The sequence below is a fragment of the Budorcas taxicolor genome, chromosome 10 (genome assembly GCF_023091745.1).
Source record: "Budorcas taxicolor isolate Tak-1 chromosome 10, Takin1.1, whole genome shotgun sequence".
Taxonomy (NCBI): Eukaryota; Metazoa; Chordata; class Mammalia; order Artiodactyla; family Bovidae; genus Budorcas; species Budorcas taxicolor.
In genome coordinates, this window is record NC_068919.1 from 8,315,376 (window position 1) to 8,336,569 (window position 21,194).

A 21,194-nucleotide genomic window follows, 5' to 3' on the forward strand; every position below is an offset into this window, starting at 1 on the left:
CCCCAAGGAACTAGTTTAGTCTCTTCCTTCCTCACCTCAAACACATCTGAGGAAGAAACCTTGCTAAGTCGCCTCAACCTTACCTATTAAAAATATCTGTTAAAAAATAGTCAAATTCATTCAAACAGCAAATTATCTTGAAAGAAACTGAAAGCTTGTTTTCGTTGGTGGTGGTTAGTCCGCCTGCAGTGTGGGAGACCTGGGCTCGATCCCTGGGTTGGGAAGATCCCCTGAGAAGGGAACAGCTACCCACTCCAGTATTCTTGGGCTTCCCTGGTGGCTCAGTGGTAAAGAACCTGCCTGCCAGTGTAAAAGACATGGGTTGGATCTCTGATCCAGGAAGATCCCAGGTGCCTTGGAGCAACTAAGCCCATGCACCACAACTGCTGAGCCTGTGCTTTAGAGCCTGGGAACCACAACTACTGAAGCCCGAGTTCCCTAGAGCCTGTGCTCTGCAGTAGGAGAAGCCGCTGCCGTGAGAAGTCCGCATACTGCAATGAAGAACAGCCCCCACTCACTGCAACTAGAGAAAAGCCCGGGCGGCAACAAAGACCCACCATAGCCAGAGTAAATAAATAAATGAAATTATTTTTAAAAGTTTTTAAAAAGAAGTCAATCATAGTTCCCAGTCTCAATAGTTCATGTCCCACTTAGGAAAGAGAAAAGGAAGATCTTTAGAGTGGATGTTCGTGACATTGTCTGTTCAAGTGATCAACAAAGGAAAAAGGGTACTATTATGTGTGCATGCTAAGTCACGTCAGTCATGTCTGACTCTTTGCAACCCTATGAACCGTACCCTGCTAGGCTCCTCTGTCCATGAGATTCTCCAGGCAAAGAATACTGGAGTGGGTTGCCATTCCCTTCTCCAGGGGATCTTCCTGACCCAGGGATCGAACCTGCATCTCCTGCCTTGCAGGTGGATTCTTTACTGCTGAGCGACTGGGGAAGCCCACTATTATGTATAGGGAATACTTAAGGGCGTCTTGGACCAACCCCAGAGTAGAGAGACTTGGGGTTACCTTGTTCCCTTTGCTACTTCTGACACCACAGTGCATAAGCCTTGGCAGTCTCCAGCAGCAAGCGTTTGGCTATCACAGTCATGTCATAGGCCCCACGAGTGACAACAGAGTTCCTCTCCATGCTGCTTAGAAGTTGGCTATGTGCACCTCTTCAGCCTCAGCACAATTTTAAAACCTCACCCCTGCCATGTTCATAGATTGAATATGGTTCTGTACCATGTGGTCACCTGGACCTTCAGGCTTTACATGGTGACAGTCTTCTCTGGGGATTTGTGAAAGAAAATATCTCTTACCTAATGAAAAGGATGTCTTAACCCTGCCAAACAATAATTTAAGATCTAAAAAACACTGACCGGGGATTGTATTAACATCAGCATGGGAGAGGTTGTCTAGAAAACTATGGAGAGAAACTAAAACGTGGGCTGAGAATAGAGGTGAACATACCAATAATTTCCAACCAGGGTGCATGGGGACTCTGAGTTTACTTAGAACGTACTCCAAAATAATCAAATTTGGTTAAACAAATATTAAGCTAGTTGAATGATTGAATCGGTCCACAAAAACAATTCCTCTTCACAGACCTAGTTACTGTCCAGAAAGTTTTCTGTCTAACCCAGCTGACCCCCTCTGTCGCTCTCCCCCATTTTTAATGCTTTTGTTCATAGAGAATGGCCAACTGCTTCTCTTTGCCCTCCAATTCCATCTTCTTGACATTCTCCTGTAGGTTCTAGTTTCATCCTTTAGTTACTCTTATTTAAATAAAAACAAAATAGAACATGGTCTCCACTGACTTAGCAGATATTTATCAAACTGGTGAAAATTACACTTGAATTTCCCCACATAGGCTTTGGCAGGAATGAAATCCATCTTCTATAATACTACAGTTTGTAGATTCTTCCATAAAGTAGGATGTTGCCCGTCTGTCATCGAGTTTCACCTCATTCATCCCAGCTCCCCCTGGGTGTGCTTTCTGAGGAGGAGCACCTGCGAATGCATGCTAGGACCATCACGGGGGTCCATGAGCTTGTGTGTGTGTGTGCAGGACTGATCTGAAGCAGAATGTCTCTGTGACAATGCTAATAAAACCAGACCCACAGGGGTCTCCAAGCTGAGCGCTGGGCTACATACTGGAGTATGAAAGTAATCCAGGTATTTGAAGGTGTGAAATGAAAGGACTCCATCTCTCAGTGGTTCAAGGCCATGGCTGGGTTGACTAGAAAGGAGGATGGGCCTGTGAGTAGCATAGCCTCCCTCCAGGCACAGCCAGGGTGGGAGACAGGCCTAGCATGTTGGGCCAGGCAAGTTGGGATTAAGCGGTGTGTTTTTCACTTTTTTAAAAAAAATTCCTTTCAGGTTTCTTTATATCATCTCTAAAATTCAGACATCTGAACAACCCCAGAATGGGTAGAAGGACATGATGGCCAGTGTTTATGACCTTTGGGTGCCCTTTCCTCCCAGGCTGTCTGTGGTCTGAGGTCTGTTTACAGAATTGGACAATGATAGGAAGGCCTCCAGGTTAAACAATAAAGAGGTGGCTCCTTCAGAGCTCAGAATTGTCTTAAATAAGGACATATAAAAAGAAAAAAATAAGAAAATATTAAGTTCTGAACCAGTGGGCAGATAACTGCTTCAGAATATTTATATACTAAATATGCAACCATTTTCTTGAGTTAAAACACTATGACAGTCTTATTATCTGTAGTAATTTTAATAGCAAAGAAAGCGGTGGGTGGAAACCAAGTTTTCTGTCAGGCAAAGGTAAAAATGTGAAGGTTTTTAGAATTTGTAGTTGTCTTCAATCACAGAGATTGGAGAGGGGTGGAAAGACCAGAAGTGGAGACATTCATATTTCCTACAATTTTGGACATAAGGAGAAGCAATTTTCTCATCTAATCAGCAAAGATAAGCTTAACTTATGCCTGCATCTCTAAGTCGTTTGTTTAGCCCTGAAAATTTGCTAATGAGCCGTTTTAATAAAGCTTCTCAGGAGTTCTTTCTACTGGAGTATGAAAGTAATCCAGGTATTTGAGGGCATGAAATGGAAGGACTCCATCTCTCAGGGGTTCAGATGGATGTTAAGATCCTGGAGTACGTCCATCCTCTCTATACATTCAGGCCATATGACATAGTTTGGCTGAAATCCAGATGTCCATGGACTCCAGAGTTAGCTTTCTCCTAAGGAAATGCTTACATGAAACTGGACCAGGATACAGCAAAGACCAAGGGAAGAAAGAAAGCTTGAATTACATGACTGCAATATTCTGCAAAATCACACTTCAGCTTCTCCTTGGAGCTGAAAATTCCTCAAGTTTCGTCCTGAGAGGCAACCGCGTGAATACTATATTCTCTGACAATTTCCAACATGATTCCATTTAAGGTTATGGGACAAGGCTGTATGATAAGGCTGTGTGTGGGGGTGGGCATTTTATGCCCGTGTGTAACATTGTCACTTGGCTTTGCAAAGTCAGAAATTCCCTGCACATCCACTGGAGAGGATAATCCAGCATGTGGCAGGTCAAGTAAATGCCATCCCTTACTCTCTGTCCCTGCCTCTTTCTTTCCCCCACCCTTTAGCTCACTAAGTTGTAAGTGTCTGAAATCATTCTTGGTGAATAATGCTGGACCACTCTGAGAATCTGTGGCTGAGGGCTGGACCCTTGTCATCGCCACGCACTTTGTCGCGGAGACAGGTAACCCATGGTTACTGAGCTCAGATCAGTTAAGGGGCAGAGAGCCTCCGCTCCTCACTGCTCTATAAAAGGGACCCAGCAAAGGGACCCTACCAGCTTCTAGCTCTCAGCCTGGCTGAGCCTGGGAAGCAAAGCCCGAGACCTCCGGAGCAGGAAGCACCAGCTGCAGAGGCAGGGCCAGCATGGCCCCCACTTTCAAACTTCAGTGTCACTTCATTCTGATCTGCCTGCTGGCTCTAAGAGGAGAGAGCCGGTACCTGGAGGTGAGCGATTCCCTGGGGCGGACCCATCTCACCTTCCAGCCCTGAGTGTCCAGCCTTGGGAGGGGCAGGCTGCCTCTGCTCTCAGATTATGTCGGGGTTAGCTCTTTCTTCCTCATTCACTGTGCCCCCTCTTTCCCCGGGTATCCTCTAGGTCTTCCTGCCTACTTCTTCCCCCTTTCCCTCTGGCCCCTCGGGGATCTGATGGAAAAGGTCTAAACCTTCCCATCTTCTCCGGATCCCCCTGGAGACATTGATCTGCTCACTTGCTTCTCTGTGCCGTGGGCAGGGAGGGTACCCCGCTTCTGATGCCCTCTTCCCCTCCCTGAACTGTTCCGGACTGACTAATTTTCCTGGCCAGCTGCGGGAAGCAGTGGACCACGACCCTTTTCCACACCTCGCCGGTGGCGCCAGTCCGAAGCGGGAGCTGGAGGGGGAGCCGCTGTACCGCCGCGCTCTGCGTGAGTGCGGGCTGCCCGGCTGCCGGCCGTGGGGAGTGGGGGCTGGCCGGACCCCTGGGAGGGAGCTCGAGGCCCAGATTCCCATCGCGAAGGGTCGGTCCGAGGAGGTGCCCCTGGGCGAGATGGGGTGACGCTCCGGGAGGCGGGCGCTGAGGCTGGGAGTCGCGGGAGCGGAGAGAGGGCTGCCCAGGTGGCGCAGCGGGGGCTGCAGCCAACCCCGCTGCCCTCCCCCAGGGTGCGTGGACATGCTGAGCCTCCAGGGCCAGTTCACCTTCACCGCCGACCGGCCGCAGCTACACTGCGCCACATTCTTCATCGCAGAGCCGGAGGAGTTCATCACCATCCACTACGATCTGGTCTCCATCGACTGTCTGAGGGGGGACATCCTGCAGGTGAGGCGCCCCCGAGCCAGGTGGGCAAGGGACGGGTCCCAGCTACCTAGCCGGTAACTAGACACTCAGCTGGTGCCGGAGCGGGATCCCCATGCAAAAGGAACCTCCCTTCACTCCCTGAAGGGCTGGTGCCTCCTGCAGTGGTTTAAGTTCCCCTCTGTGAGCTCTCGGTCGCTTGTTGCATCCTGGGGCTGATGAAAAGTGGTACAAGCCCATTTAGCAGGAGCGCTCAGGTCGGCGAGCCCCTGGCCCTGGTTAGAAGGCGACCTCACACGTGTGAGATCTGAGCCCGCCTTGCTCCTGCAGGTCCCTCTCTCTGTGGAATCGTTCCAGGCTCCCAAAGGCTGTCTTCCACGCCTGGGTGACCCGATTTTGGAGCAGAAGGGCACTGGCCACTGGGAGGCATGCTGAAAGGAATCTAGTCTGAGGCAGGGATGAGGTGTGGACAAGTCCTCCAGTCCCATAGCATCCCCACTCGAGCTCCCTGTGAGCCTTAGAGGTCAGCTTGGGATGGTTGCTGGACTTCTCCAGTCCAGTGAAAGTGAACATGATTAAAACTCTTAAGTGGAATTATTTTGGGAACTGTCAAATGCAGTGGAAGAGAACTGATCTGATGAAGGAATTTGTAGCTGGTAATGTTACTAACTCGAACTAGGTTGAACTCATTAAATTGGAGACTTCTGATTTTAAGAATAAAGTCAATAGACTCTGACCTTTCGCCCCGCCAAACTACAAACTTCAACAAGTGAAGGAAAAAACTCCTAATTTGCATACCAGACATTATTGTCTAAGTGTTAAACTAATGTGTGATAAGTTTAAAGATGGGGGAAATGGGTATGTATAACCATTGGCAGGTAGGTAAAGTTCTTGCTCCAGTTTGTCCTTTTGCTGTCTATTTTTGAGATATTTTGTTCATATTTTAATGAGGAAAGAGAAAAACTGAAGCCCAGATTATGCTCCTGTGGAATTCTTCTGAAGGTAGGATGTGTGAAAAATAATGACCAATACAAAAATGTATATCATCTGTAGTTTTATTTACCAAGGTGGCTAAAATGATAAAGTATAAGAAAGTATTTGGTTCGGACACATTGGAGTTTATAAAGGGGGGGGGAAGCAATAATTAATTAATTAATTAATCATATGACTTGCAAACAATCCAGTCAAAATATACACAAATAGAAAGCAAGTGTGCAGGGGGGTGCAGTCTGTCTATTCCCTACTTATAATTGGAGGTCCATTGCTGGGTAAGCTTTTCCCCCTTTTCAACACATTTATGATTTCAGGAGCTGATGGACGTGATCATCTTTGTGTTTTTGTTGGAAGGTATTTGATGGTTGGATTCTCAAGGGGGAGAAATTCCCCAGTTCCCAGGATCACCCCCTCCCCACAACTGAGAGGTACGTAGATTTCTGTGCCAGTGGTCTGAGCAGAAGGAGCATCAGATCCTCCCAGAACGTGGCCATGATCTTCTTCCGGGTCCATGAGCCAGGAAACGGATTCACAATAACCGTGAAGACAGAGCCTAACCTCTTCCGTAAGTGGACCTCCTGACTTCTCGGTTAGAAGGCAGGAACTGGGGGGAGAGAGCGTCCATTCTACTTTTCAAAAGTAGTATCATTGCACAGACTTAGGATATTTGAAGTGAGGAAGGATTTGAATGGAAATTCTTTTGTAATTAGAAATGACCTAAAGGATATTTGTGATTCATTATTATGAAAATCAAATCAGTTTTTAATTTATTTACCAGGCTAAGAAAGATACTAACTTATGGTGGCTAGAATTCTATTTTTCCCCAGTCTTATTTCTGATCTCCTGTGTTACTACAATGTATTCAGTGACAAACTTTAATCCCTCCAGTCATTCCATTGACCTGGATTCAGATATGAAGTCTTTGAGATCCTTAGGTAAATGCTGAAAGACTGGGTATCTGGGATGTGTAGACAGATTTCATGCCTGAGCAGAGGGTTGGACCGGAGGACCTCAGTGTTGCCTTCTGAGTCTGAACCTATTGCTCTAATTTAGTTAGTTTCTGATGGATACATGAAAAGATGCTATAAAGCTAAATAGCCCAGGCCTAAAACACATTATCTTAATCAGAATGAGTTCATTCATCTATTTATTATTTTTCCCCATTAAGAGAAAAATGTTTGTAAAAAATCAGGTAAAGAAAACATAATCACTTTTGGTTGCACACAATAGTATTAATGTTAACACTTCATGTGATTGAAGAATGGTACCTACCTAATCTGCCAAAAAATAATGTACTGACTGATCTCCCAATTTTTATTTTTAAAAAACAAAGTAACTTTTTATGGAAGAAGCACCCAGAAGGGCTATTTCTGAGGACTGGAAAAGAATAATACTAGAGGACAACTGTTTCTCCTATATCTTGTTTGGCTAGAAATCAGAAATCTTCTAGAATCATCAAGGAATTTCAGTTCACTTTGAAATTAAGTGTGATTAAAAATATAAGAAAGAGGCAAAAGGTAATTCTGACATAGTCTGGTCAGAAACTTTTGTCCAGTAATTGGTCGAAAACAGCACAAACTCTGATGCTTTTAATTTCATAGCTAAAAGAATAAATTTATTGTAAGTCTAGACCTGAGATACAAAAAAAATTTTCAGAAAATTTTGGGAATAAATAAACATTAAAGATTTACCTTTTAGTCAACTTACCACTTAACACCCAATAAATATTTATCAGATATAAGCCTGGTTTCTGATTTTCTCAGCCTATTTTGTAACGGGTTCAATATTTCTTTACTTTATTATCTAAAAAGTAACATATATCTCCAAGTTCGGTTAATAAAGGTTTCAGACCACCGGGGTTTGAATTCTGGTCTCCTCTTTAAGCCTTGATTCTTCCAGACTTCTAGATTGAACTAAGACCCTAGTTAATGAAGTATTCCTAGAACTTATACCAGCTAGTATTGTTTGGTTGGTTATTAATTTATGTCTTGTGAGTGTTAAAAATAAGGTGACTCCCTGAGATTACAATTAGAAGCCCCTTAGAGCCCAGGGCTTCCTAACAATGAAGATATATCCCTGGTGGTTTTTCTTCCCCGGGTCCTTCCCATCTCCAAAATCACCTTTGTCATATGTATTCTCTTCTGGGGCCCAAGCCCCTAGACCATTAACAGAAGCTTAGAATAGGATAAGATAAATTTCCACAAAAGCCCAGCATACAAGATAGTGAAAATGTGATTTTGCTTTTCTATAAAGCCTGCAATATCATCTCCCAGACCCCGAATGGAAGGTTTACTCTGGTCATGCCACATCAGCATCGCAACTGCAGCTTCTCCATCATTTATCCTGTAGCGATCAAAATATCCGATCTCACCCTGGGACACTTAAATGGTCTGCAGTTAAAGGTGAGTTGCTTATTGCTCCCCAGTCACTTCCTAAGGCCCTAGCAAACTTTTGAGAGCAAAAGTAATCATACAGGGCGAACGTGGATGAACGGGAGCGGCAGGTCCTTCTGTCTGGCCGTTCCATCTCACACGAGCCGGCCGTCGCCGCCTGAACACACTCCTCTTCTATTCCTATTATGCTGCAAGCTGCATACTCAGGTGCCCCTTCTGCCTACTTGAATACTTTTTTCGTGATGTAAGACATGTTTCCAACTGGCAAAGTTGTGGCATATAATTACAATTGAACTCTCTTGTACTCGCCTCTTTTACAGAAATTCTCTCCTAGCAGAACCTAGTGTGAGTCATCTACACAGCTGTTTTTCTGATTATTGGAATTTTCTTTCGACATGAAGGAAGTGTCTTCATTGACAGAACTGTGTGATGAAGGAATGCTAAGTGTAGCAGAAAATACAAAATTGGATTTTTATATTGCAAAATACAGTAAAGTTTTGAAGCTTTTTTTTTTTTGCATTACATTTCATGCCATACATTTTGCAACAAAACATTAGCTGAGACTCCCCATCTACTTCCCGCCCCGCCCCTGGACTTTGCAGTTGTGCTGACCTTGACCACATTTACTTGCACTGGCAGCTCGTTTTCTCTGAGTCACCCTCACCTCCTTTTATGTTCTCTTATGCCTAGGTTAAGACAACTGATATATTCATCGGCATCGAAGAAAGTCGTCAAAGAAAATTCCTAATCAGACAGATTTAATAAATGAATAAGACTAGGGCTGAGAAAAGCAGTATGTACAACTTCCTTTAAGCCCTAAACTCATTGGCCAGTGCTTATATTTTTTTAAGTTGAACCTTTGTGGAAGAATAATCCTTTGATAAAGACCGGGATAAGTGGATGTCTCTGGCATAACCTTACTGGCTTGAGACTGTATGTCATTCTTGATGTTTAATATAGAAGTATGGTAGATTGATAGATCTGCATTTTAGCTATTTTTGGCTATGAGGAGTAATCTTGGTGCTCACCATTTAAAACAGTGTGAAGTCTGCAGTGTTCTAAGTATTTGTTGCTTTACAAAAAAAAATTTTTTAGGGTGCTTACTGTGTGCAAGGCCTTATTCTAAATGCTGGAAATTAGCAATGAACAAAACAGGTCCTGCTCAACAAAACAGGTCCCGCTCACATGGAACTTACATGCTAGGGGATGAGACAGGCAAAAGAATAATATGTTTCAAACAGTGATGAGTACCCTACAGAAAATGAAGCAGAGTGGCGTCGGGCAAACGTGGGAGAGAGAGGGCCGGCAACTACTTGAGCTAAGATGGTCAGGAGAGAAACCTTTTGAAAAGGAGACATTTAAAGTGAGATTTCAGTGATAGGTAAGAAGGAGTTGGCAGCCCCAGGAGCACTGGGAACAGGGCGACAGTTGTGCAGAGGCTCGGAGGCAGGATGGGCTTCCTGAGCTCCAGAAACAGAAAGAAGCAAAGGGACGGGCCTGTGCTATGGTACAGCAGCAGGGAAACAGGCAGGGCCAGGGTGGAGAGCCCAGCAAGAGTCTATTCTGTGCAGTGGCAAACCACTGAAGGGGTTCGGGCATAATCCATCTGATCGTGATCTGGTGGGTGAGGGGGGGCTGGGATTGCTGGCTTCATGACCAAATTAAATCACAGAGCCCATGATGGGAAGGAGAGGATTGCCCTCATGTTATTCTGGCTTCCATGAATGATGATGAATGAGCTGTAACGGCTCGAGTGGTACAGGAGTGCACCTAAAAGGCCATCGTCATAGTCTAGGCAAGAGGTGAGAGTAATTTAGTCCAGGGAGATGGAACCTCCACAGAGAAATCTAGAGGTCCCTGCACAACCCAGCTCCTGCCATTGTTTACTGAGGATAGCTGAGAGGTTTGGGAAGAGGACAGAAAAGTCACCAAATGCCGGGGAGTGTGTGCTCCCCACCTCTTTGTTTCTGGGTTTTGTTCTCTTCATTTTTTTTGTTTGTTGTTGTTGTTGGCTGCCCCGCACAGCATTTGGGGTCCTAGCTCCCTGACCAGGGATTGAATCCACACCCCTTGCGTTGGAAGCATGGAGTCTTAACCACTGGGTCACCAGGGAAATCTCTATTGCCCTCATTTTAGTTTCTATTTCTTCCCAACTTCCTATTTCCCGTTTCTCTCTTCTGAGTCTGCCTTTTGCCCTTCACCTCCTCCTGTGAAATTTGGAACCTAGAGAACCAGCTGGAATGTTTAGTCTTAAGTCATGTTCTCCGTGGACACCCTCTACTCAAGGGAAAGGCAATTACATTTTTTTCCCTTTACTTCCCTTTACTTTTCATACAAGAACATGAGCCCTGTACAAAGTGGGGCTGACTAATCCTGTATTTTATGGTTTGATGAAATGTGTAAAATGCATAGAACAGAGCACATAGTGGGTGCTTTAAATATGTGTACCTCCCACCACCACTTGCCTCCTTTCACTGGACAAATAGATGCTGTTATGTCATTTTCTATTTGTTGCTTAGTTCCAGTTACATTTCAATATCTTCCTAATGTTGGACTGTGTGTGTTTATGTACGTGTGTATTCAGCACTCTCTGTTTTAGATTTTGGTCCCTATGTTGTATGGTCTATCTGGCTAACTTCTAAGCATCTTGCCACACTCAGCTAGGTCTCTTGAGTGTACCTCAATGAAGAAGAGGATCACAGGCAAACTGGTGGTGTAATCTGTGGGGGACAGCACAAAATGAAAACACAAGGACTTTATTTTAAAATTATTAAGAATTTCAAGATAGTGACAACAGAGCATTAAGCCAAGCTCTAGGCCTTGTAAGTGTGAGCCCTGTGGATGTGGGCCTCGTGATCACGAGGCCAGCCCTGATCACAGGAGGGGGCGGAAAGGGGCGGCTTTGTTTGCCTGGGAAACTGAAGCCCAGGAAGTTCTGTAGATGAGACAGAGTGGAAAGGATGAAGGGAAGTAGAAAAAGGTGGTTACGGTGGATCACACAGAGTTTTAGACTAGATAATTATTTTGAATAGCTTGAAATAAATTTACTTTAGTTGAATGGAGAAAGTTGATGGTAACTCTAGCTAATCTGAGCCCAAATGAGGGTTTTGTTTTTTTTCTTTAATATTCTTATAACTAATCTAAATCCTTATCAGTAGAAATGGTAAGAATTGTCTCCATAGCAAAAAAAAAAGTCTTTTATAAAGAAGAGGAAAAGAGGTAAGTTGAAGGAAAAAACTGATATGGAAGTCCTATTTATAAAAACGCTGACTGCATGCTTTAAGAAATTCAAATAATTCAATATGTATGTCCAAAGGATTTAAAAATCAAACCACTTTTAGATGCAATTTTTATATACCGTATATGGAGTTTAAAGATTCTGATTTCATCATTTTAATCCTTGCACTTGTAAAAAAATGTTTTTTTAAATGCACACACATTTTAAAACATGATTACTTAACCAATTTAGAAAAGCAATTCCTTTTTTTTCTTTAAAAAGTCTTGATTTTTGGAGTCTTGGATGTTAAACGGCACTTCCAGGACGTCTGGGCCTAAAGGAGTGAATTCACTAATTTGCCATTGGTTTGACTTCGGTAGGTGATTTAAATACGTCTTCCTCTGCCGCTTTGTTCTCTTAGAAGTCCTCCGCAGGCTGTGGGGGAATAGGAGACTTTGTGGAGCTGCTGGGAGGAACTGGTTTGGACCCTTCCAAGATGCTGCTTTTAGCTGATCTCTGCTACCCTTTACATGGCCCAGGTAAGATGGTTCTTTGATTTTTATTTATGTGCCTATTAAGTTTTACCCTGATGCTGGGAAAGACTGAGGGTATGAGTTCGAGTGAACGCCAGGAGACAGTGAAGGACAGGGAAGCCTGGGGTATTGCAGTCTATTGGGGTCGCAGAGAGTGACTGAACAACAAGATTTCGTCCTTAAATAAAACACTTCAAATTATTTATACGTGAAAGGGCAAGTTCCACCAAAAGAACTTTGATTTTGCACATTGAACCAATGTGAGGATTTTGCATTTGAGCCTATACACAGCATCAAGGATGCACGACCACAATATCTGACACTGGGAGAGAAACTTGTGAAGTAATAAACTTGCATGTTTAAGGTTGGCCCTAGGTAAAATTCTGAAAATGGCATGGAACTGTGCTTGTTCTACCTTTTTCAAAGTCCCTGCTTTCATCCTCTTGAGACTAAAGAGTTTGCCGACTGAAAACCATGGTTCATATAGTGTATGTATCATCAGTTAGTAATACCACAATGATAAAGTAATATCTAAGTCATTTTACCATATATATGTATATGTGTGTGTGTATTACTCGTAGTAAATACATCAACAGATGATTCACTTTATTAGAAATCCCCAGAACTGCTCGAATGTCCCCAAGTTCTAACAGCAAAACCAGCCTCTGGAAGACTACTGCCAAAAGAGAGGTAAATTCTGAAATCTAAAAGTGGTCGCTGGTAATAAAAGACCGGGTTAGCTCATGGTGCAGCACCAAACAGAATCAGGTCAGGCTCAGGTGGGGTGGGGCGAAGGTGGAATTGCTGACTCATGACCAAATTAATTAATGAAGTCCAAGTGAGGAGAGAGAGGGTTGGGTGAAACCTTTCTATAAAGGTCTCCCATTTCTGTCCTTCAGATGCAGGAACCAGAGTTTACCGATTAAGAGACAAAAGTCAAAGAGCAGAGCAGTCTTTCATCCCTTATCATAGCCCCCTTCCTCTCTTGTAAGCACACATCACACACCAACTAAATAATGAAACTGCAAATCAGACCTCCTTTTGATCAGCTGTTACCTGTTTTAATTAAACCCAGATCTGCCCACCAGTATTTTCACTCTCTGAGCTAATGCTGGGATCTTAAGCAAAAACTCTGGAATAGAATTAATATACATAGATAAAGGGAAAATATTTCTAAAAACCCACTTTGCTAAAAATCTGGGGCTAGTTTATGCTAATTTACACTTGAGCCCTGGTTTAAACCAGTGGCTTCTCTTCGTTTGCGTTCTCAAAGGCACTGGATCCTTCCACCTGTGAGGAGATGTGGTTGAGCTGGATAAAAAGATTGGATTAAGAACTGATCTAACACTCATCCCTTAAAATTTAGATCATTGAAGCTATAGTAATTTTGGTGCATGAATTATATAATTTGGTTTAGGTAAACGTGTGTGTGTGTGTGTGTGTGTGTGTGTGTGTGTCTGTCTGTCTGTCTGTCTGTTAGTCCGACTCTTTGTGACTCCATGGACTGTAGCCTGCCAGGCTCCTCTGTCCATGAAATTCTCCAGGCAAGAATACTGGAGTGGGTTGCCATTTCCTTCTCCAAAAGGGTGTGATCAAGCCCAAATATTTTGCCTGTTTTATCTAAATGATTGAAACCAGTCTTACGATAATTTGAAGGCTTGAATTATCTGACTCATTGGTTCATTTTAGACTTCACTTTTTTCTTTCATTCATCATGTTTCCATGAGCCCCTCCTAAATTGTTCATACAATGAACTCTTAGGTATCTTGCCCTTTAGATTGAATTAGGAATCTGTCAAATAATAAATAAATGATATGTACATTAACTAAAGGAAATAAGGCGCGTTATGTAGATTAAAGTTCAGAGTAAGATCAGAAAAGAATGACCTTCCCAATCATTTAAAGAAAATTAACTTTGGACCTCGTCATAGAAGCTTAGCCTAGACTCCCTGGCGCCTATATTAAAATAATTACAGGATTTATATTTTATTATCTCTCCCAATTGACTTTTACCTAAATAACTATCTGGCTGTTTTACTTCATTTAAACCCAGGTGCATGTTTTTGAAGTAGCTGTTATACAAGGATAATAATGTTTCTCAGAATTTAGTCCTTATAGAGACAAAGAGGTGAAAAAGATTGAGAAAGTTAAAATAGCAGGAAGGATTATTGTAGGGTAGATAAATCTTGCCTCAGGAACCAGCTTGAGGTTGAAGAAATAAACTAAAAATAATTTTTAATAATTATTTAATAATTACTGAGTTTCACAGAACGGAAACTCATGTAGGTACAAACAGTTGGTTGCCAGAAGGGAAGGGAGTGGGAAATGAAAAAAAGGTAATTCTGTGAGGTAATGAATGTTAATTAGCTTGATTGTAATGTTCATTCCACAATGTGTATTTATATAAAAGCATCATGTTGTACACCTTAAATACATACAGTTTCTGTCAGCTATACCTCAACAAAGCTGAAAAAGAATTTAACCCCCTCCATTTTTCTTGCCTGGAAAATCCCATGGACAGAGGAGCCAGGCAAGGATCGCAAAGTCATTCCATGTAAGAAATACAGGAAAACATTAGAAAAAGTACAGGTGAACAATAGAACAAAAATTAGTACATTTAGTGTATGTCTCAGAGAAGGCAATGGCACCCCACTCCAGTACTCTTGCCTGGAAAATCCCATGGACGGAGGATCCTGGTAGGCTGCACTCCACGGGGTCTCAAAGAGTCAGACTTCACTGAGTGACTTCACTTTCACTTTCATGCATTGGAGAAGGAAATGGCAACCCACTCCAGTGTTCTTGCCTGGAGAATCCCAGGGACGGGGGAGCCTGGTGGGCTGCCGTCGATGGGGTTACACAGAGTCGGACACGACTTGCGCGACTTAGCAGCAGCAGTGTATGTCTAAACCATGCAAATGCTATTTTTATTTATATGTAAAACAGAATCATTATCTAGGCTAGAAAACAATAAACAGGTGATATTTTTGGTCTACAGAACTGTCTGGCAGTACAGTCCATCCTTTAGCTCTTACCAGTAAATGCCACATACGCCCCCAAATAGAAGGGAAAAAAACAGCCCCTGCAAATTTCCAACCTGTCCCAAGGGGGAAGCGCTACCCCCCCACTGAGAATACAGCTAGGGGAAAGGTGCGGCAGGGACAGACGCTTGCTTTCCTCTGCCTTCACCACCACGCCTTGGAGGTAGGAGAACATAAAAAGTGCAAGGAGATATCATCTTACTTCTTTATAGTTAGTTTTATTTGACAGTGTTCTTGCACACGAGGAGAAAGGCTGAGTTCAGTTTCACTACTCAACAGTTACACAGTTGACTCTTGAACAGCATGGGTTTGAACTTCTCAGGTCCACTTACACAAGCGTACACCACCCTGGGTTGATTGAACCCGAGGATGTGGAACCTCCCATCTGGAGGAACTATGGATGTGGAGGACAGATGATAAATTATATGCAGATTTTCACCTGTGGGGAGGGTCCTCGGCCCTAACATGCAGGTTGTTCATGGGTCAGCTGTATGTTATAATGAAAATGAAAACAAAACCGTTTCACCTGATGGTAGATGCTTGGTTTGAGTACGTGAGAGGAAGCTACGTCTCCTTGCTTTCGCCCTGTTTGAATGATCTTGTGGACAGAAATGGCTTGGCTCTGTGGTTTCTAACCTACAGGGAAACTTACTTTTTCCGTGAATTATAGCCCAGATGAAAGTTGGCTGTGACCACACGGTGCTGCGCATGGTCTCCAGTGGAAAACATATAAATCGTGTGACTTTTGAGTATCGTCAGCTGGAACCATATGAGCTGGAAAACCCGAATGGAAACAGTATCCAGGAATTCTGTTTGTCTACCCTTTGAATAAACAAGTCAATGATTTCCATGCTGCTAGCTAAGGGAGTTTTTAATGGCTATTATATATGATTTTGATGAGCAGCTAGTTAAGAACCTTTCATACCAGTCAGTATTCCCAACTTTGAACACATATCATGCACACTAATTTTTGTACCTTGCTTCTTTTTTCATTTGTTATGTAAATGACCACATGGCAGAAAATAAGCCCCTCTCCCTCGGTAGAAAAACAGTTTCCTGTAATTCTTTTATATGCCTTCAACCTGAACTGGTAAGACAAGTGCAAAGAAATGTGCAACAAAAACTTGTATCACAAGGGAAAATACTACAAAGAAATAAAAATGATGGTGTTATCAGTTTTATAACAGAAAATGCATGTCTGTGTATACCAAAGTAGTAGCATTTGTTTATTTTCTGCTTATTCTGTTTATAGTAGAGAATAGTTGTAGCTAGTATTATTTATTGATTTGTAACAGCTTGTTTTTAACAAACATTTGTAGTATGGATAACATTTTGCAATCGTAAATACAAGCATGAATAAACATATTCAGAATGTTGGCACCTCTGATGCCAAAGCATCCTGCCTTGTTTACCTGAGTAGTTACTTACCTTACTACCATCAGAAAATAATGTTCTCAGGTGAGAACCAAATGCTGAACTAAATCATTTTAGACTTCTTAGAGCTCAGAGAGCTCTGGGTTGGTAAGTAGAATTTTTAGGTGCAAAAGGTAAAATTTCAGCGTTTGCACAAACAACACTGACTGATTGGTCGTGATAGGGAAGCAGGATGTGGGGATCACTTTCCCACTCTTTTCCAAGAAAACTGAGAATACATGTCTTGGCCACAGTGAAGAGTGTACTTTGCAACAAGGTCAACAAAGGCCTTAAGCAGACATCTGAGTACGTTTTTGGTACCGAAGATGGTTTATCGTTGACTGAGGCTTGTCCACAATCAGCTTGAGACCAAGCATGTGGGCCTGTAAAAAGACACCTTGAGGTCAGAAATAAAGTCTTGAGAAACAAAGGAAATACTCCAGAGTGAACAAGTCCTCTTTGGATTAATGGATGAACACTGCAAACTGTGCCATAACTAATGGCTTGATTCTGGGTCCCCAAACATATTTAATATAAAGTTAATTTTATAATAGAATGTACTGGAATCACATATACTGGGATTGTTATCGAAATCTGGCAACCTGGCAGAAAGAAAAATGGTGACTGAAAATACTAAAAATACCCAGATTTGAGCATAAATTTTGTCTCAGTAGATATTCTGGAAATAGCAAATGGATGAATAAATGCCTAAATGGATAGATGGATAAATGCTGGGGTGAATGAATAAATGTCTAAACAGATGGCTATATAATTCCCAATTAGTTATGTAAGATGCTGGGTTTCTTATTTTATAGAAAATAAATTCCATGAAGTTGAACCCTTTTATCTTTTTCGCAGTCCCTCTAGCGGCCAAAGAATTAATGCAGTTGCTTATATCACCATCAGAAGTTTCTGGCTCTTAACACTCATGATCCCCTTAGACTCAGTAGGGAAAAAAAATGGCCCGTGGTCAGGAGGCAAGTGTTTTTATCATGGAAGTGGGACAGGTTGTTTCTGTCCCTGAGGGACATCTTGCAAACTACTTAGCCTCTCTGCACTAACGTGGGTGGGACTGTGGTCCCTGAGGTCTCTTCAAATCTTGACACTGCAGCCATTTAGTTGTGACATGTGACTTCAGAGCTTGTTACTGCATATTAGAGTCCACTCTTTGAGAGGACTGTCACTCCAGTGAACGGTCTGTGACTTTTCCTTTGGATAACCATGATTTAGTCTTATTCCAAAAGGATGGAATGGCTTTCTAGAAACAAAATTGCAGATGAGCTCTCAGGGGAGGGGGAAAGTGCAAATCTTCACCTGCACTGCCATTAAGAAAGTAATATGTTACGTGAAATTCTGGCCAAATTTGACTTTCTAAATAAAAAATGCCGTATGCATTCTGGCTAAGGTTATCAACTCTAGAGCCAGACCTCTTTGAATCCCAGCCCTGCCACTTACTTGAGCAAGCCATTCATAAGTCTCTATTGCTCAATTTTAAATCCATAAAATTGGGTAAATATATATATATATGTAGCTCTAGCGCTGTGTCTTGTACATGTTAACTGTCATTTTTATTATTAATTCTCAACTGTAAGCAAATATGCTGCCCCAGCTCCTTCATATTCTCAGTGGGACATTTGCTTTATGCTCTGAAGGGCATGTGCTGATTCAGTTGTCTTGGTTCATCCCAGGACACTTGTCAGGAAGTTAGGATTAGTTAGGGCTGTTTTCTGGGACCAAGAAGCAGAGTAAAGTTACCGATAACATTTGAGGGTAGATGATGGCAGGTAGGTCTTACCAGTTTCCCCTGTGCCTCCCCTTCCAGCTGACCCTGTCTGTAGGCCCTGAACGGCTGTAGCACCAATGCTGACCTCAAATAGGAGGAACTGGCATAGCTGTTGTCCACCACGCTGGTTCAGGAGTCAGGTCACATATGGCCTGCCTTGACTCCCTACCATCGTGCCCAGGCCGCATCTCTATAATCTTCCTAGCTCTTGGCTATTTCATCCTAGCTCTTGTCTGACTCTAATCTTATCCTCCACTCCAAACCGCACATCTCCTAAATACTAAATGGGTCACTCTGGCTCTACTACTGACTAAGGAAATTCCAAACTCCTGCTGCCTCTGTGTCTGAAATTCTGAATGGTTTGCTCATAGCTTTTGTGTCACTGTGCACACCCCACCCTCTAGACCCTTCTCTGTCTCCTCTGCTTCCTCTGCCTCTGTCTTCCAGCCCATTACGTGTGGGATACATTGGTCTGGCTATGATACTGGACTTGCTCCCAGTATCTGAAGGATTATGTCTTCTTCTTCTCCAAACTCTTCCTGGCACTGCTATTTTCACTTACGAGAATAGGGCAGAAATGTGCTTTGTTCACCATAAGTTATATTTCTACCTCCTGAGTATGCAGCTAGACTACATTTGCTAACCTCCCTTATAGTTAGATTTGGTTCTGCGACTGAATTTTGACTGAAGGAGTACGGGTCAAATGATGTCCAACCCTCATGTGATCCTCCATACCTTCTTTCTCTTCCCCTATCTATTGGCAAGATACTTAAGTTATGAGAGAGGACTCCAAGGCCATGCAAGAAGACAGAGTCAAAAGATGCAAGGAGCCTGGATCCTAGAATGATCTCATGGAAGGCTGCCTGTTGACCAGGAATTGGATTTTATGTGGATCTTTGCAACAAAAGTCTGTATAGTCAAAGCTATGATTTTTCTAGTAGTCATGTATGGATGTGAGAGTTGGACCATAAAGAAGGCTGAGCGCCAAAGAATTGATGCTTTTGAACTGTGGTGTTGGAGAAGACTCTTGAGAGTTCCTTGGACAGCAAGGAGATCAAACCAGTCAGTTCTAAAGGAAATAAATCCTGAATATTCATTGAAAGGACTGATGCCGAAGCTGAAGCTTCAGTAGTTTGGCCACCTGATGCAAAGAGCTGACTCATTAGAAAAGACCCTGATGCTGGGAAAGATTGAAGAGAGGAGGAGAAGGGGATGACAGAGGATGAGATGGTTGGATGGCATCGCCAACTCAATGGACCTGAGTTTAAGCAAGCTCTTGGAGATGGTGATGGATAGGGAGGCCGGGCTTGCTGCAGTTCATGGGGTCGCAAAGAGTCTGACGTGACTGAGCCACTAAACAGCAACAAGGAGTAAAAAAATATTTTTTTGGTTTAGCTGCTGAAATGGTGATAATGATGATTTTGGTACAGCATTGCATGTGACCGTGGGCCTGTCTAAATCCAGTTCTCAGCTGTTCTCTAATTTCTCTGGTTTTGCTGCAACTGTCCAGATAGTCCTGATCTGATTGTCTTCCAAAGAAACATACCTCAAATGCACATCTTTTATCTCACGAACATTGGACTTGAACTGATATCGCTGCATTCAACTTTCCCATCTGTCTTAAAAAATCTTCTAAGAACAAATGATTTTTAGATTAGACTTCTTTGAAGATTGGCTAGTAACTACAGATCATCTCCCAGAAAAAAAACAAAAGGAAAGCCTGTATACACAAGAACAGCTCCAAATTTCTAAGAATTCACAAATCCCTGAAGCCCATAAAGGCTTCAAAATAAAAATCCCTGCTCTAGGAGAAAATAATGGGTAAAAATAAATTCTATACCAGTCTTCTGAAACCGCACTGCCGTCTCTTAAATATTAGTTTAAAACATTCTTTGCTTCATTTGGCAGCAAAGTAAGTCCATGATAGCAACTTAATGTTTCTGGTTTTATATTTAAATATTTAACTTTGCCTTTTACTCCATGGGTTTTTCTGCCCTGCTTTGTAGTTTTTTTCTCAGGGAGGAAATATATTTGACATGGGACAAACTTTTGTGACAAAGATTGATCCAGATCTCTCCCAACTTCAAACTTTCCTTTCTTGTCTTTTTAATAGAGTGGCAACATTATCAGGACCTTCACTCATGATTCAGTGGTAAAGAATCTGCCTGCCAATGCAGGGGACTCGGGTTCGATCCCTGGGTCAGAAATATCCTTGGAGAAGGAAATGGCAACCCATTCCAGTATTCTTGCCTGGAAAATCTCATGGACAGAGGAGCCTGACGGGCTACTGTTCATGGGGTTGCAAAAGAGTTGGATACGATTTAGTGACTAAACAACAACAGCAATATTATAAAAGTTGGCCAGCAAAGTAGAATCTTCATGGACCAAAAATAAAAATTTGATGCATAGGATTTACTTGAAGGTAGTTTGCATGTGTGCTTCCCAGACCTGATAGAGAGTTGTGGATAAGGGCTCTTATTAGGGGGTAATCACATGAAATTATATCTGAAAACACTTATCTCAGTGCCATGGAGTATTTCAGAAGAAACACTTTTGTATGCTGAAATAAGTGAACTGAATGGCCTGTTCTAATAGGTCATTTGTAATGATCACCGTCCATTTTCCTCTTTGCATTTAAAAGTACTTTCTTCATGTGTTAAGACAAATTATGTAGAGAAAGAAGCAGAGAAGCAAGGGGAAAAATATGGGTAAGAGAAAGAAGGCTTGATTAGAGGATTTGAAAATATTATGAAAATCGAGGTCTCCAAATTGGACTCAGGGTTTTGCTCTTGGTTACAACAGTGTACTCAATCCCTCTGTGCTGAAAAATTGAAAATGTGAAGTGTTTTGTGCTTTATGGAAAAGACATTATCAATACTAGGTCATACAGCTGTGTGAGTTCAACAGAACCACGATCTTTATAACTAGATGAGTTATCAGACATTTGGGTTTCCTAGTAAGAAGAAGGACTCCCTGCTCCACAACTCCCTCCCTTCTCCAGTTTTCTGAAGTATAAAAAATGGATCC

The 21,194-nt window shown here is 42.6% G+C and overlaps 1 protein-coding gene across 1 annotated transcript; it reads left to right on the forward strand.

The window, feature by feature from the left end:
* Window positions 1-3,891: 3,891 nt before the first annotated feature.
* Window positions 3,892-15,799, forward strand: CRHBP (corticotropin releasing hormone binding protein). The gene is made up of 7 exons (XM_052647238.1): window positions 3,892-3,972; window positions 4,331-4,430; window positions 4,665-4,822; window positions 6,146-6,356; window positions 8,045-8,193; window positions 11,823-11,940; window positions 15,642-15,799. The coding sequence occupies exons 1-7, from the start codon at window positions 3,892-3,894 to the stop codon at window positions 15,797-15,799; spliced, it is 975 nt and encodes a 324-aa protein (XP_052503198.1).
* Window positions 15,800-21,194: the final 5,395 nt, after the last annotated feature.

What these genes read in the sequence shown, in the direction of transcription:
- CRHBP (XM_052647238.1), top strand. Translation starts at nt 3,892, where the DNA reads ATGGCCCCCACTTTCAAACTTCAGTGTCACTTCATTCTGATCTGCCTG. An exon ending in GAGAGAGCCGGTACCTGGAG is followed by an intron (nt 3,973 to 4,330) that starts GTGAGCGATTCC and finishes TTTCCTGGCCAG; the next exon opens with CTGCGGGAAGCAGTGGACCA. An exon ending in GACAGAGCCTAACCTCTTCC is followed by an intron (nt 6,357 to 8,044) that starts GTAAGTGGACCT and finishes TTTTCTATAAAG; the next exon opens with CCTGCAATATCATCTCCCAG.